This window comes from Rasamsonia emersonii (assembly GCF_000968595.1).
Source record: "Rasamsonia emersonii CBS 393.64 chromosome Unknown ctg1118621760562, whole genome shotgun sequence".
Lineage (NCBI taxonomy): Eukaryota > Fungi > Ascomycota > Eurotiomycetes > Eurotiales > Trichocomaceae > Rasamsonia > Rasamsonia emersonii.
In genome coordinates, this window is record NW_013562905.1 from 12,003 (window position 1) to 28,899 (window position 16,897).

The following is a 16,897-nucleotide window of genomic DNA, read 5'->3' on the forward strand; positions in this document are numbered from 1 at the left end:
ACCCATGAGCTGGGAACACGTGCAAATAGGTTAGGATACCGATGAGTTGATAACTTGAAAGATATCACCAATGTCTGGCAAGATAGCTCACGTACAGTACATACCTTGCCTTGCATGTATCATAAGCAAGAAGAAAGGGGGAAAAAAGATTGAAGTAATGGACCTCTCTATCATTAGGTACTGTATGTATGTGTACATACATACATACTCAAGATATATCATCACATAGAAGATCGGGCTTAATGTTCGAAGAGATGGAAGACAAAGTCGGCCGCTAGCTATTATCAGTTGCCTCTTTTAGGTTGAGAGGAGAGCACAAAACTAAGCAGGTATTTGATATATCCACTTATCTTCCCCAACAATGGACAGAGAATAATAATGGTCATAGGTACTCAATGGGGTATTAATCCTCGGAGGAGGAAATCGGGATGCTCTATTGGTAATACAAGTATATTTCCATTTCTGCTTTATTCTTCTAGCTAGCAGCACTAATACTCCCATGTTCAGTTAGCCCCCAATCTTCCTCAGTATAGTTAGTAGTATTCGACAATCCTTGGCATCGATCGATGAGGGGAATAACGCGCAAAAGAAAAGGTGTCCCTTGTAATTTACTCCTGCTTGAGATATATACTTTTGATGCGCTTTGCCCGAATCTTGCTCTTACGCGGCCCCATATGCTCCTGCCCGCTTCTACTACTACTACTACTACTATATTTATCAAAGCCCCAACGTCATTAACATTATATTATACCCAGGATATACATTGCCGGGGGTTGAAGACGATTATATTGCATCGGTGCTGTGTTATAACCATAGCCTGTCTGCGGTTGCTGTTGATGTGGTGGTGTCATGAAGTGACCTCCCTGTTGCTGCGCTATCGAGAAGTTTTGCCATGGCGTACTAGGTCGAAGATGCTGCTGTTGTTGTCCATAATAATTCATGGCCGGATTCGCGGGAAAAGTTGTTGGTGCAACCAAGGTAGGCAGTCTTAGACTGATGCCAAGTCTGTCTTCTCGCAGCATGTTTAGCCGAGCAATCTCTGAGTCTCGTTGGCCTTTCTTGACTCGCATGAGATAGTCATCAAACTCTCTGTAAAGAGAAAATATTTAGTAAGACACCATCAAGAAACTCGACCTAAGACGGTTTGTACTTACCTCGACGCTTTCGCCACAGAAACGAAATCATCTACTTTCAACATCAATGGCTCTCCATCTTGGCTTCGATGCTTTGCGAGGGCAAGAGCGCTCTGGAAAGCATTTCGAATCTGTCTCCCGTTCCAGGCCAGTCCCTCACCGGTGATGTTCCAGAGTTCTGCGAAGTGCTGCATCGCATAATCGATAATTGCATCTTCATCCATTTTCAAGTCACTCAGTCTCTCTTTCGCACGACGCATTTGTGATTTCCAGATTGCGATTGTCTGGCGTTGATCAAGAAACGGGTAGTACAACGCCATGTGGATTCGTGATTTGAAAGCTTCATCCATCGAACCCACGCGATTGGTGGTCAGGAAAAGCAACCCTTCATAGTATTCTAGAATTCTGAGGAAGACTATAAGGCGTAAGTTTTTGCTAGTCACGCTCGGAGAAGAAACAGCTTACCTGACACGAGAGCATTTCTTTCCAGATCTGATGGAATGCAGTCAATTGCTAATCCGGCACCAAATCAAGACGCACTTGAAGAGTTTAGGGAGGATATAGGACTACTCCGCGACCAATCCAACAGCACCTCACGGAAGGTGGACCAGATCCTTATTTCAGTAGTTACTTACGAACCTCCACCGCCGTATTCAGCCCAGTCAATTGTCAGCGTTGACGAGCTCGCAGCTATACTCGCTGTAGTTCCCAGAGGACACCAACAGGACATGGACTGGGCATTGGTCACCGACCCTCGACGCAATCTTCTCCGACAAAAGCGCGCTGCATGGCTTGCCAAAGATTTTCAATTTCAATCCTGGCTTAGCTCGAATTCATCTGACATGCTTCTCGTCAATGCCATGGAAACGACGTGGCCGATGGACGTCCCTTCCTCCACGACCTACCTCATCTCTCTTCTGTCACAAAGTCTCTCCAGTCGCAAGGCCGCGCTTCCTCTTACCTTCCTCTGCGCCATGCATGCCAACCCAGGTGACTATCTCGAAGGCCCTTGGGGACTTCTCCGGAGCCTCAGCTACCAGCTAGTTACCCAATCCTCCCTCAATGATTCAGATCTCTCCTTCATGGATCTCCAGCTTCTCGACGGCCTACGTACCTACGAGATCTCTAGTTTATGTGATCTCTTCCAGCGGCTACTTAGCACGGTGGGTTTGCAGACTTGGCAACCCATTTTCTGTCTCGTAGACGGGATATCGTGGTTCGAGGACGGGATGAGGCAGAGAGAGATGGGCGGGGTGATGAAGTCGTTGAGAGAGTTTGTGGAGTTCCTGAAGGTGAATCAGGCAGATACGGGAATCATATTGAAAGTGCTTGTCACAAGTCCGACGGCTGTGGGGTTTGAGGCTCAAGGGTGGCTGAAAGGTGTAAGGGAAATCAAATTGCTGGACGTTGTGCTGAGTGAGGATGTGCTGGATGGAGATACATTGCTGGGGTGATTGGAACTTGAATTCAAGAATGTCATCAGTGCGATATAACGCAGCAGAGAATCTTCTAATAGAAACGACGATTGAAGGAGCGTTGTCTCATGCAGCGACATTGACGGCCATACCTTCAGTACGTAGTCGGATCCTCCACCCCATCACGTGTGATCATTGAAGCACGTGGACCATTCTTTTACTACACTAAAGACCGTCTGTAGCTAGTTTAGGAGCATCGTTCCTTACACACGCTTGACTGCATAACGCATCATAGATGTTCATCTTGAAATAGGTGACTCGATTCTCTCAAAACCAGTCTCAACCTGCAGAACCTAACATTGGTCGCATAGCTTGAAGAAATAGAGGGTAGAAACTATGGCATGCTATATGCTACTTATTTACTAACCTTGTCAATATTGACTGAGGGAGGGCAACAGGGATGTGACATGAATTGAATTCTTAGAATCTTAGTAGGTACCTGCTTACCCTGCATGATGAATAAAAGATGGGCACTGGGGCCAGCTGCAGACGCACACAATTGGCAGAAACTATAGGATTATAATTTGCTAATGCTCTATTCAAGAGCTCAATTCAGTCATTAAATGCTGTTTTCTATGTACTATCCTTCTATAGGTAAGGCTGTCTCTGATCTACACTATATGATAATGTCGACACTAAATTCTTACGCAACAATAAAATATTGGTTTTATGATGGGATGGATATGGACCAATTAAAAACAATCTCATTTATCCACCAGCAAGGGTTTAATTGCTTCACCCTGTGCTATACTGCTCTTGCGTCTCTTCTAGAACTCTCCAGCTGTGCTCAGACGTAAATGTCATAAACGATATTTATATGTCGGGGAATTCTCCGGGGCACGGACCAGGCCCGTGCGGCTGTCGGACTCGCTGCGGGTTTGGCCATTCCCGATGCGGCAAGTGAGAGCTCTCCTCCTCTCTCTCCAGATCCACTACGAAGTTAACGACTCTCCACCCGCGGGGAAGACGACGACATCCCCAGAAACCTGGCCATATAGCCTGAATTGTCTCTTTAGCCTAAACCCCACGTGCGCTATGCATCGTTCAATCCGCGATATAAAGGGCCGCTGGAGCCCTCAATTGACCCAATTGACTGCCAACGGCTCTCTGGCACGACACGACGATGCGTCGTCTCTTGTTGCTCGCCTCGGCCGCCCTCGTGGCCGCTGAGAATGGCCTGGATGGCTGGCTGCGCTATGCGCCATTGCCCGGGGCCAGTCGCTATCTGCACGATCTTCCCTCCTCCATCGTCTCTCTCAATGCCTCCGAGACCAGTCCCGTTTATGTAGCCGGGTCCGAGCTGCAGAAAGGCTTGCAGGGCATCTTTGGCAAGCAGGTCTCCATCAGCCACCAGAACTGCAACGCCTCGTCGTCGATCGTCGTCGGCACCGTTGACGAATATTCCAAGCTCTGCGGTAGCTCTGCTGCGCTGCCGGAGCTCGAGCAGGACGGTTTCTGGCTCAGCACAAAGGGCAACTCGGTCCAGATCCTCGGCCGCAACGAGCGCGGTGCTCTCTATGGCGCTTTTGAGTATCTGTCCATGCTTGCTCAGGGCAATTTCTCCCAAGTCGCCTACGCCAACAATCCCCGCGCTCCGATCCGCTGGGTGAACCAGTGGGACAATCTGGATGGCAGCATCGAGCGTGGCTATGGCGGCGCCTCCATCTTCTTCGAAAACGGCGGCGTCGTCAGTAACTTGACTCGCGCCGCCCAATACGCCCGCCTGCTGGCCTCCATCGGCCTCAACGCGGTCGTGGTCAACAATGTGAACGCCAATGCCTCCATCCTGACTCCCCAGAACATCGAGGGCTTGGGCAGAATCGCCGATGTCTTCCGCCCCTATGGCGTCCAGCTGGCCCTCTCGCTCAACTTTGCTTCTCCGACCATCATTGGCGGCCTCAGCACCTACGATCCCCTCGATCCCTCGGTCATTGCGTGGTGGACCAACGTCACTGACCAGCTCTACCAGCGCATCCCCGACTTTGCTGGCTACCTCGTCAAGGCCGACTCGGAGGTCAGCCGGGCCCATTGACCTACAACCGGACCCTGGCCCAGGGGGCCAACCTCTTCGCCAAGCCTCTTCAACCCTACGGCGGCATCGTCATGTTCCGGGCATTCGTCTACAACCAGCTCAACGAGTCGGACTGGAAGGCGGACCGTGCCAAGGCAGCTGTGGAATTCTTCCAGGGTCTGGACGGTCAGTTCGACGACAATGTGGTTGTTCAAATCAAATACGGCCCCATCGATTTCCAGGTCCGCGAGCCGACGTCCCCCTTGTTCGCCCACCTGCGCAACACCAGCACTGCCATCGAGCTGGAGATCACTCAGGAGTACCTGGGACAGCAATGTCATCTCGTCTACCTTCCCCCGCTCTGGAAGACCGTCCTCGACTTTGATCTCCGCGTCGACCAGAAGCCGTCGCTGGTGCGCGACATCATCACGGGCCAGCGCTTCAACCGGACTCTGGGCGGATCGGCGGGCGTCGTCAATGTCGGCACCAACACCACCTGGCTTGGAAGCCACTTGGCCATGTCCAACCTGTATGCCTACGGCCGCTTGGCGTGGGATCCCGCCAACGACCCTCAGAGCGTGTTGCAGGACTGGATTCGGCTTACCTTTGGTCTGGACCGTAGCGTCATCGACACCATCACCCAGATGTCCATGGAGTCGTGGCCCGCCTACGAGAACTACAGCGGCAATCTGGGAATCCAGACCTTGACCGACATCTTGTACACGCACTTTGGGCCCAATCCGGCCTCCCAAGACAACAACGGCTGGGGGCAATGGACTCGTGCGGATCACACGTCGATTGGCATGGATCGCACCGTGTGGAACGGCACCGGATACACTGGTCAATATCCTCCTGAAGTTGCGGCCATGTACGAAAACATTGACACCACTCCGGACAACCTTGTGTTGTGGTTCCACCATGTGAACTACACCCATCGTCTGCACTCGGGCAAGACGGTCATCCAGCACTTTTACGATGCGCACTACAGCGGTGCTGAGACCGCGCAGACGTTCCTCACCATGTGGGAGTCCCTCAAGGGCAAGATCGACGATGAGCGATACAACGACGTCCACTTCCGCCTCACCTACCAAGCCGGCCATTCGATTGTCTGGCGGGACGCCATCAACAACTTTTACTTCAATCTGTCCGGCATTCCCGATGAGGCCAAGCGCGTTGGCAATCACCCCTGGCGCGTGGAGGCCGAGAGCATGACGCTGAGTGGCTACAAGACGTACGCCGTCAATCCGTTCGAGACGGCGTCCAACACCACGGCGATCGTCACGACCACCAACAGCACTGTCGGTACGGCCACGACCAAGCTCGAGTACCCGTCTGGCACATACGACCTCGCCGTGAACTACTACGATATGTACGGCGGCAAGTCTCACTGGCAGGTGTACCTCAACAACCGCAAGATCGGCGAATGGGTTGGCAACAGCGAGGACACGCTTGGCCACACGCCCTCCATCTACCTGGATGGACACTCGGCGACGCGCATCACCTTCCGCGGCGTCAAGATCGAGAAGGGCGATGAGCTGAAGATTGTGGGCACGCCGGATGGAGTCGAGCCGGCGCCGTTGGATTATGTTTCTGTCCTTCCAGAGGGTGTTGTCGATTAAGTATAGTCAGACCTATCGATGTAACTAGGCCAGACTTTTCGGCCATCATGTATGTATACTTGTTGATTTATATCTCCTTAAAATCCTTTTTGTATGTACAGTACATACATATGTAGTGGTAGAACAGGATTGCTCATTTCTTCTTTACGGATCTACTGGTAATTTTTTTCAGGGATTTGATCGCTAGCATCTATCTATGGTAGACTCTGCTGGATTGCGTCTGAACAAACGCAGCAGCTCTCTTTCTTTCTTCTTTCTCTTTAAAAGCCTTTACTTAGATTAGATTACCTACGTACTGCTAGTAGTAGGTATGTACCTACCTAATAGTCCTATCTATCTATAAGGGCTATGGGAATGAAAAAAAAAAAGAATGGAGTTCAGTCAATGATTGCACAATACATACCTTAGAAGGGAGAGAGGCCCTTCACTTACTAAAGACAAAATAATACCTTTTGCCTAGGTAGGTAAGCTTAGTTGGGCGTGCTGAGTTAGGTAGGTCGGAATATCATTCAAAAATCTGCGAGCGGCTAGCTCATTCTTGCCTCACCCAGATATTATATATATGGTGCCATAACTGTACTTTGATCATGCTGTCTCACCCTTATATTATAGTGGTAGTCTTAGGGTTTTGAAGCGAGATTTATATACCTGTCAAGTCTCACGATAATGATGACATCAACCAGTCTTAGGTACAGTACACATCAACCAGTTCAGTCAGTATAAAGAAATTCGTTCTCCTTTTTAGTCCTTTACTTCATTCTTTTCTTTTGCATCCACTCCAATTACTGTGATGATCCCACTTCTCTGGACAGTCAAAATCTACTGCCTCGCCTGCGGCACCCTGATAGAACCGGACGCTCGCGTATCCATAAGATGCGAGCGAATCAAGGGATGGGGACCGTCGGATCCCGAGTTTTTGTACTTGCCTGCTGCGCAGGTGGAAGATATGTACTTTAGCAAAAGGCAGGCGTGGATGTGGGTGAGCCTGTATCGATTGAGTGAGTTGATACGTATACATTTGTCCTAAAGGATGTTCTGGATGTTCATGATTTTGCTTGCTTTGTCAAGTTATCAGAGATCCCGGTCAAAGTCCTGGGCAACAAAGTGGCCAAGACGATCGCCATCAACCTCGTTACCGACTGTCAGGGATCGCGCAGTTTACCACCGAGATGATGGACACGTTCCTGGTTCCGCCAGACCGGGATAGGGCCATTATCGGTAGGCATCGTTACCGCCGTCGGGCCTCAACCAAGCTTGAAGCGGTCTTGCCTGACGAAAGCATGCTGCCTCCGGCCATTTCCCCTTTTTACTGGGATAATAATAAGAAGAAGAAAGCCAAAACCACTAACGATAATAATCCACGACTGTATGGCTACCCTATCCACGCGCGCTGCTGGACCCTGATCGAGCAGGTTATCGGCCCCGGAGTTGCTGAGAGGCATCTGGAATTATTCCTACAGACACTCAAACAGCAATTCAGGAAACGGATCAATCCAGCCCGGAGCTGGGCTCAAGACGCCTGGTTTGGACGGTATCCTGAGCGCTATGTTGCCATGACCGCAAAGATACGATATCTCTACCGCGACCCTGTCCGAATCCCCGCAGTTCGGGATCTGCTAAATACAGCTGTACAAAGAAAGCCAAAGCCAAAGCCAAAGCCTCAGTCTAACGGCTCTCGTCGCATCAAAAGAAGGAGAGAAGATGATGACGATGATGAAGCGATAACCAGACAATACACCACCAGACGAATCTCTCGGTTCTCGTCGGCACTTGGGAGGAGCCCCTTTGGCCCGGCCATCGACCTCCCGATGGATGTCCAGTGTCTCATCCTGGACCAGTTGGACCGACACGATTTCGCCATGTTACATGAGGCCTTCAGTGGCCCGGCAGCGGAATGGCGCATGCCAGACTCATACTGGCGGAGCAGAGTGCCCCGGATCCTCGTCTACGAAATCCAGGAGTTGCTTGCTGCCAATAGGGACAACAAACCGGTTGATATGGATATGGAGATAGAGATAGATTGGGAGTACCTCTGTCTCCAAGCCGAAGAACTGATCGAGACATCCGACGGATTGCGGAACAGACGGCGGATCATGCGAATTTTGGAAAAGACCAAAAAACGCTTCTATCGCATGTTGAGTAATAATGAACATTCCCGTCTTGATGAGGAGGATTGCCATGAGGGGAGTGACTGTGATGAGAATGGCTATGATGGAAATTGTCAGAGCTGGAACTGGAGTGACGGCGACTGTTCCTTTGGTGAAGAGTCTCTTGACAAGGATAACGACAGCGAGGGTAATGAGTAGATTCGGTTAAATCTGGCTTTTTTTTTCACGGGAAGTGATTTTTTTTTAAAAAAAAAATATAGCAATGCAATGTGTAACGCCGATATACCCACAACATTTCCTCTTATTCATTCCCCATTGTGCTCCGCCGGCTGAAATCTATATACAAAGTCATATATCTATATGTAACAAGGTATGATTGGTTGCTTATGCTGTAGCTTACTACATTTTACTATATTCTATCTATGTAGCCTACAAGAAGGTGTTCATGATTTAGATCAGTTCAGAATAACCATTTCTCTAACCTAGATAATCATTTTTCTGAACTCAGTTGACCTTGCTCCAGCAGCACCACCAGCTCTAGTGATTGGCAAGGATCCAATCAAGTGCATCTTGCACAGCTACACAGTTGTGCTCGATGTGCAGCAGGGCAGCGTGGTCTGCTCTCCAGAACTTAATACCTTGTTGCGGATCATGGTACTTGTAAAACTTCACCCATCGACTCACCGCCACCGCTCCATATACACCCCGTCTCTGGAGTACGGGTCTAGTGCCATGAATAGCTGCGAGGTAATTCTGTAATTGTTGGGCCCCTTCGCTCCAAGCAGCATCCCCGCTCTCACCACTAACAGCGTTACATAGAACGAGGGGGAAAAAAAGACTCGCCCGCCGGTGCGATAGTGGAAAACGTTCAGGGCCGCAAAGCGCGTGTCAATCCTGTCTTCAGGCCGAATGATATACCCATCTGCGGCCGGAAACTGGCGATGCAGGATCGCGTTCCAGATCCCTGCGACGACGCTCTCTGGGTCCCCGGGGCTCAGATCGCGAATCTCCTGTCCTATTGCCGAGACTCCATAGTACTACCAGGTATTAGCACAGTTGATCACCGTTGATGGAATAATACATACCGTTCCCAGCTGGGCAGGAGTCAGTCCAGGCGGGTTTTAAAGTGGAGGAGGCAAAGGCCGAGCCATAGTAGCTTCGACCAAAAACAGCTATCGAGATGGGCTTGATTGGCTTTGTGCAGTGATGTGATGTTGCTTATGATCGAGATAGAACGTCTTCAAAGTAGAGGTAGGAAGGTAGGACGATTCCTGAGAGAATCAAAAAGTAGAGACGCATGCTTGTTAGAATTTATATAAGACAGTCGAACTAGGTGAATATCTTGAATAATGCCTGTGAAATGGGTACATGAAACGAATTGACCGGTATTTACCGCAGAATTCATAATGGTTTACCCTAATTTAAGAGAGCTCCTTATCTTCTCTCTAGTGGAAGCGATTTTCGATTCCATTACCTTTCCATTCACTCAAGTCTTCAGAGTTAATCCTAACAGTCACTAGTTTTATCTGATGATATCCCACTACTATCAAAGCCAGGCAGCGAATTCTTTATATGGATGTACCCAGACATAAGATACGTCTTTGGTATAAACAACCCCTAGAATTGCTCGTTCCTCGAGAATCTGTATTCAACATGCTATGTAGGTAAATTACAGTCTGATACGGACAGTATGCTGGCGTATTCTATGGCTTCAAAAGGTGAAGTAGGATTCACTGTCCACTAAGTTTCGGGTTTTGGACTAGTACAGCCCACAGTCTATCTGAAGTCAATAGTCTGATTGGGAGCGAAGTAGTAATGACTGTGATTTGAATGGCTAAGATGGGGATTGCCGGAATGAAAACTGTTCTGTCAGCATGACAATTATATAATCCAGGCCCTACTGCCAGATGTACTGAAGTATCTGGATGCAGTAATGGAAGTACATGTATCTTTCCCGGGGCCGGAATGGAGTCAGGAACTCCACACGTCTGTCCTGGAGGTCGGACCACTTCATTTCCACCCATGGATGGATGGGTTTTCCGAGCTTGTTCCACTTCAGGTCGATAATTCGAATCTTGTATTCACGGGGCTCTCTCTTGATCCAGCCCCTGATATCCGTTACGCTTGGCCTGTCTGGCAGGTCCGGGACCAGCACGAGATTCCCGGAGTCGAAAAACTCTTCGATGCACGACGATATGAGCAGCCCATTTCTGGGCGAGAACAGTTCAGGGCTCTTTCTTGCCCGGAAGACCGCATCCATTGTGTCCTGACCGTGCATATACGGAAATAGATGCGCGGCTTTCATTTGCTTCGAAGGGGTCCACTTGCGCATGATCGGGCACCAAAGCAAATCTTCATCCTCAGGTTGTTGGCTTCCATAGCTTTAATCATATCCTTCCGGAAGTCGGTTTGGAGTTTCCCATCTCACTTTCCTGCGCCAGTATCCTTAATGCCTAGGCCCATCTTACTTGTCGTAAATAGTTTCATGAAGCTTGCTCGTAGAGAGCGCTTCCCCTTCTCGGCAAGATTTTCCGAGCGCTGGCTGCATATCCTCTGCTGTACCTTATGCGCCTTGATCCGTTCGAATATCGCTTTGGCCTCTTCTGTGGCCGCGAGCGTCTCGAAGCAATTCTCAAACCACAAAACTGTGTTGGTGGTCATAGTATCCAGGTATACCCTGGTTCTTTCTTAGTCCATAGACGAGGCGACATCTTTGCAAAGAATGTAGACTAACTGGAGATATTCCTCCCAGCGGAGTACCAGATTGACATTCCTCCCAGTCGTCCTGCGGTAGACTGTCTGGAATATATCGAGTTTGTCTCAGATGGCGCGGGCGGCCTCACGCAGCCTTTTATTGGCATTCCTATCCGCTATGTATGCCTAAGTAGCGGCCACTCGTTTGAGCTCGTCTTGTTTTGAAGAGCCATTTTGTAGATTTGTTGAACAGAGATGTCTTTCTCTCTTTGACAGACTTTGCAAATTGTCACAAGACAGACTCTCTCGATACATCGTACTCTTCGTTGACACTCGCGTCTATCCAGACTGTGTCCTCATCATTCTCAAGCTCGTCTGTATCTCCTGCTGTAGGCTTCAGGCCCTGTAAAGTCTCTCAGCGAGACTTTTCGTTCTGTCTCGGCTCTTTTAGCCATGAGGTCATGCACTTCGGCCGCTTGCGTCCAGAACTGCGCATTGAATGATCCCTGAGGCCTGAGCCTCTTCTTCGCGCCTCGGAGCAAGTCGTTGAGCTCCCTTTCTAGTTCCTCCAGCGACTGGGATTCCTCTAAGGGCCGCTTGCTGGAATAGCGAGTGGGGATGTCTGGCCTAGACACAGACGACATCCTGATATATAGAGGGGGCGAGGGGACAACGATGAGGGTGAGAAAAGAGTCGAATTCTCTAAGTCAAAAGAGAGAAGGAAAAAAAAGGGTGGGGAGTCGTTCTTCTTCCTCTTCTGCTGATGCTGCTGCCGCAGGACGATATTGTCGTGCGTGCGCAGCGTCGCTGAAAGAGGCCATTGCGGCGGGACAGCATAGTCGAGTGGTTCTCGCCCATACTCGGAGAGAGATGAAAGATGCTTGCATTTATGAGTCTGTTTTCTTTCTTCGACCAAGCTGATAATGATAATGACGCCTCGAGTTCCACATCTGTCTGATTTTGCAATCTATATGGGCAGTACTGTACAGGAACAGTATATGACCTACCTAGGTGGTTTTACTTTGGACTTCTGGTCTGGTCTGGTCTAAAATAAATAATCTTAATTAATACCTACCTCGATATAAAAAGCCCGGTAAATCTCCTAAAAACAATATTCTCCCTATTGCTTACATTCTATTCTTTGATAACTTTCATCTGTTACTAGTATATTATTTTTTTAGAGCTCGCTGTTATATTTATATACATTCAAGTAAAGCCTATGCAAAGACTAAGCTGCCCCATTGGAAGTATACCAGAACATGAAAGTAGGAATCTTCTAGGCAGTTTCTTGATATTTATAGATGCAGGAAAGCTTTGATAGCTATTGCCTGGTCTCTTTTCAAGATGATCCGCATTTGACAATTGTCATTTATGCAATGGCCCAGAAAACATAGAGACAGCTAAAGAGATCGTGACGAGACAATAGACAAATATACGACAGGATTCTCCAAACAGCACATCCTAACAGTGAGGAAGTGGACCGGACCCTACAGTATACAATATATAAGAGGCAGAGAGACCAGTGTAAGTAAGTAAATAAATATAGGAAAAGATGGCTTTTGATCGCAAGCAAGCTGTCTTAAAGCAGTTAGCATCTTCTAGCTTCTTCATCTGATCAGAAAAAGTGTTCTAAAGTATAAAAAATGACCACCTCATATAAACTTATAAGGAGTAGTGTTGACAAGTACCTATATTGGGAACCTACCAGAAGGAGACAGTAAGCCCGGCACATGTGCTAAATAATAAATTGTAGCAGAAAAGCGAACCCCTCACAGGCTACAGCCATAATAAGCTCACAAATGCTGAGAATAATACAACATCTCAAGATCTAGATCTAGATCTATTCTAGTTCTGGCATGGTCCGCGCCAACTACTCTTTTCTTTCCATCAATCGTTGAATTTCTCGTGGGCTGGCTCCCTGAAAGGATGAAATTAATTGCCCGTCTTCTAGTTAGTCATTCTCCAATATCACTATTTTCAAAATCCATCTCTTACTATTATCTATCTATCTATCTGTTGCTACAGATCTATCTGGGTACTAACTACTATGTATAAGGTTAAGTACCTAGTGTAGTGAATAGCCAAAAGAAAAAAAAGAGAGAGCGAGAGGGGCAAAAGAGGGAAAAAAAACTCGATAGATTTTATTTTTCTTCAACGAACTCTTTTTTTTTTGAATTGTATCTGTCCATCTCAAATCCTAGTTTTCTTACCTCAGTGCCATCGATAATGTCAAGTCCTTCCCTTTTCGGCATTTTTCAACCTTCTTATTTCCTCCGACCCCTTCCGATCGATCCGATTCATCCCGATCACAAGCACCACAGTCACGTAGAGGTTATTATTAATTAATTAGGGCGCAAATAATTAGGGCACAAATTCAGTGGATATACTGAGTATGGAGACACTGGACCTTGCACAGAAGCAATAATAAATGACGTTCGTTATATTGCATTGCCAAGGCCAAGGCCAAGGCTAACGCTATTTTATCTTACCTGTGGAGTATATAGTACAGAGACTCCATAATAATTAATACTAATTAATTAACCCACTAATTAATCTGATCTAATTAGCTGGACGAATTTTTTTTCCCCCAACCCTGACCGGCGTCCCAAAACAGATAGGGCGTATAATTGGAGGGCAGCGCAGTGCAGAACTGCAGACGTCATTGCAAGCAAGAATCCTGGTTAAATAATTAAGGGTTCGTAAAATTATTATTAATTATTGAACCAATTAACGGTGTAATTATTAATTACTCCTTAATTTATAGATTAATCAATGATCAGTAATTGATAATTAATGTTTGTTATTACTGTACGGAGTATGCTTAGTACTGGTGAATAATGGAATCATAATCTCGGGTCACTCGGCCCGACTCGAGAGAAGCTGACGACTGACGACTGACGACTGACGACTGACAGCTTACGCAGTATTATTAACAGCTAGCTCGCTAGCTAGGTAATTAACTGGCTGATCTGATCTGATAAAATCTATTCGTTTTCATTTGTTTGTTCTTGTTCTTATTCTTCTCCATACCGACCGAACAACCGCCGATTGAATGAGTGAATGAGTAAGTGAATGAGTAAGTGGTGGCGATATTATTATTAAATTCCCTTCTTTTAAAACTAGCGTCCCAAAAAAAAATTAAAAGTAAAACACCGAGAAAAATGCGAAAATGCAACATGCAAAATTCGAACAGTGCATACAGTACTGACTACTGCGTACACTTCCATCCAATCCAACGGAGTGCTGTACTCCGCAAGATCAAGTACTCCGTAGACGTACTGCGTACGAAGTACTCCATATAGGCAGCCGTGCTAAGGCATGCTAATGCACCTCATAAATCAGACACTACGAGATGCTAGCGTACTCCGGCTTTCATTGGGCCAGTCTGACGGACCTCAGTGCTCCGGATGCACGCACTAGACTAGGGGATCAGACCTTAGTACGACGTGCTACGGCCGGCTAGTGGTGATCTGACATCATCGTCATGGATACGTAGGAACATCCGTACGGAGTAGGGGTACGGAGTAGCTTGGTTGCTGTCTACTGACGACACCACGACATAACCTTACTCAGTTACTAGTATATATCAAACTCAATTCGACTTAGGGTTATGCTGGAATTGAATTCCGTTGCTCGCATTCATCTATCTTATGGATGTAAACTCATGAACCATGTTCGTAATCGAGGATATCATGCAGATTCAGATGCCGCAGCATCGAATAGCAGTAGCAATAGCAAACCGTCTGATCCACCGGAACGCCTCTAGAAACCAGATGACCGGAAAAGAAAGTCGACAATCCGGAATCCATGCCAGAAAAAAAAAACACAATCAATGGCAGAAATCTACTCCACCGCAGAAATGCTCTCCCCATTCAGAACCGGGTTGATCTTGTCGTTCCACTTGAACTTGAATTCCTGGCCCAGCTCCTTCCGCACGGCCGCCTTGACCGCCTCCAACACGTTGTCAAACACGCCAAAGTTGGCCGGGTTGTTCGGGTCGTTCTCGCCCTCCTTGCCCTGGAACACGCCCGTCCGCACCAGACAGGTGTTCCAGCCGTACATGTTGCCGCCGATGATGTCCGACGCCGGGTTGTCGCCCACCATGTAGATGTTCTCCGGCAGCCGCTGCTCGTTGTGAATGATTTCCATCCACGCCTTGAGCACCTCGTCCGCGTACTTGTACGTCGCCAGCTCCGGCTTGCCGTACACGACACGCTCCAGGTCGACACCCGTGAGGGCCTTGTACATCGCTTCGACTCCAATGCGGAACGCACCCTGCGTCATCCGGGGCGGGCCCTTGTGGTCGGTGGGGAAGACCAGGTCACCCTGCGAGAAGTAGATGGGAATCCGCGACGAGACGGGGTCCTTGGCCCGCGTCAACAGCCGGCCGTTTTCGGACAGCAGGAGATCGATGATGAGCTGCATGTCGGTGGCATAGTCGCGCGAATCGGCAAAGACCAGGATGGCGTCGAATTTGACCTTGGAAAAGTCGCGGGGCCGGGCCTGCGCGCGCTCCTCGGGCGTGAAGTTGCGCCACGGCGAGATGGTCGGGTCCCAGGCGAGGATGTCCTTGGGGTGGACGACGTTCTTGAAGCCGTAGTTCTCCGCTACTTCACGGACCTTGAAGCCTTCACCGCCCAGCACCAGGACGGTCTCGTAGTACTCGGCCAGGGCCCGCATGGGGGTGTGGGACTGGATGAACTGGTCAGTCGAGATGGGGCAGCCCAGGATCTCCGACAATTGCTCGGTGCGAGCCTCTTCGGTCTTGCCGCCACCGTTGGTCAGCAGGATGTAGGGGATCTTGATGCCCAGCTCGTTGTCGCCGTTCAGCATCTTCAGAGCTTCCGCGGCCTCCGGGATGAGCTCGTTGCCGTGAGCCAAGACACCATCGATATCGAAGACAAAGGCCATGTTCTTGGCCGCCTTGACCTTCTCTTTGGACATGTCCTGGACCTGCGAGGCCAGGATGTCGCGCGTCACTGCCGCCGAGATGCCCCGGTTGCCATCCGCCGTGACAACCGATGACAGACGGGAGGGACGCGGGGACCGGGGAATGGGCAGCGAGGTGCCAAAGGAGTTGCGGGAGCCCCGGTGCTCGCGCATGGAGGGAGACAAGCTCAAGTTGTGCATGTACTGGGCGGCATCGCTGATGGAGCTTCGCGAGGCAGGCACCTCGACGACTTCGCTGTCGCGACGTTGGTGGGCGGGGATGCTGATCGTGTGGTCGGAGGAGCTGGCCTGGGAGTCCTTCTCCTGGGGAGCAGGGTCGACAGCCAAGTCAGCGTCGTCAAAACGAGGCATGATGAAGGCTTAAGTGGTGATTAAGTGATGAGTTGGATGTAAGGATGGGATGGGTTTGATGGGTTGGAAGAAGCAGAAGAAGAGAAACAAGAAGAATTGTCTGAGGCAGTGAAGTTCAGACAGTGGTTCCTTCTTTGTTTGGGACGGGGCGAAACTCGCAAGGCACGAGTTTCGGGCCACCAGGGAGACAGGAGGAGATAAGGTCTACCAGCAGAGGAGGAGCCATCCAAGGGACCAGGGACACACGAGCCCATATATAGTCTGTGACACCACGCAGGTTGTGATGTCCAGTGGCGGTCCGTATAGGAGGTAGCAGCAGCGCTCAGGACCGGGTCCACCGGTGAGTATCATCATTCCTAAGAATTATCGTCATCACGACTGCCAGCCTGCCATGATTCCTCCAGAGCGGAGCAGCAAGGGCAGGAAAAGCGGATCTTGCGGGAGATGCACCCAGGGCTGGTGACAGTGGTTCTGGTGGATCAGGACGCGCAGGGCTGGCTATCAAGCGCCGACACCTGGCGCCAGTGGGCTGCTGCTGGCCAGTTGCGCGCTGTCT

The 16,897-nt window shown here is 49.2% G+C and overlaps 5 protein-coding genes across 5 annotated transcripts; 2 read left to right on the top strand and 3 right to left on the bottom strand.

The window, feature by feature from the left end:
- Positions 1-740: 740 nt before the first annotated feature.
- On the bottom strand, positions 741-3,062 carry T310_7573 (AAA family ATPase; the record flags this gene model as incomplete). The annotated part of the gene is made up of 7 exons (XM_013469634.1): positions 741-1,089; positions 1,155-1,548; positions 1,599-1,625; positions 1,773-1,823; positions 2,095-2,166; positions 2,816-2,825; positions 2,976-3,062. The coding sequence occupies 7 exons, from the start codon at positions 3,060-3,062 to the stop codon at positions 741-743; spliced, it is 990 nt and encodes a 329-aa protein (XP_013325088.1).
- A 669-nt stretch (positions 3,063-3,731) lies between these two features.
- On the top strand, positions 3,732-6,238 carry T310_7574 (alpha-glucuronidase; the record flags this gene model as incomplete). Its single annotated transcript, XM_013469635.1, has 2 exons — positions 3,732-4,622; positions 4,664-6,238. 2 exons carry the CDS (start codon positions 3,732-3,734, stop codon positions 6,236-6,238), a joined length of 2,466 nt encoding a protein of 821 aa, XP_013325089.1.
- A 790-nt stretch (positions 6,239-7,028) lies between these two features.
- Positions 7,029-8,544, top strand: T310_7575 (uncharacterized protein; the record flags this gene model as incomplete). Its single annotated transcript, XM_013469636.1, has 2 exons — positions 7,029-7,236; positions 7,307-8,544. The coding sequence occupies 2 exons, from the start codon at positions 7,029-7,031 to the stop codon at positions 8,542-8,544; spliced, it is 1,446 nt and encodes a 481-aa protein (XP_013325090.1).
- A 1,699-nt stretch (positions 8,545-10,243) lies between these two features.
- Positions 10,244-11,007, bottom strand: T310_7576 (uncharacterized protein; the record flags this gene model as incomplete). Its single annotated transcript, XM_013469637.1, has 2 exons — positions 10,244-10,727; positions 10,775-11,007. 2 exons carry the CDS (start codon positions 11,005-11,007, stop codon positions 10,244-10,246), a joined length of 717 nt encoding a protein of 238 aa, XP_013325091.1.
- Positions 11,008-14,883: 3,876 nt separating this feature from the next.
- T310_7577 (uncharacterized protein) lies at positions 14,884-16,341 on the bottom strand (the record flags this gene model as incomplete). Its single annotated transcript, XM_013469638.1, has 1 exon — positions 14,884-16,341. One exon carries the CDS (start codon positions 16,339-16,341, stop codon positions 14,884-14,886), a length of 1,458 nt encoding a protein of 485 aa, XP_013325092.1.
- Positions 16,342-16,897: the final 556 nt, after the last annotated feature.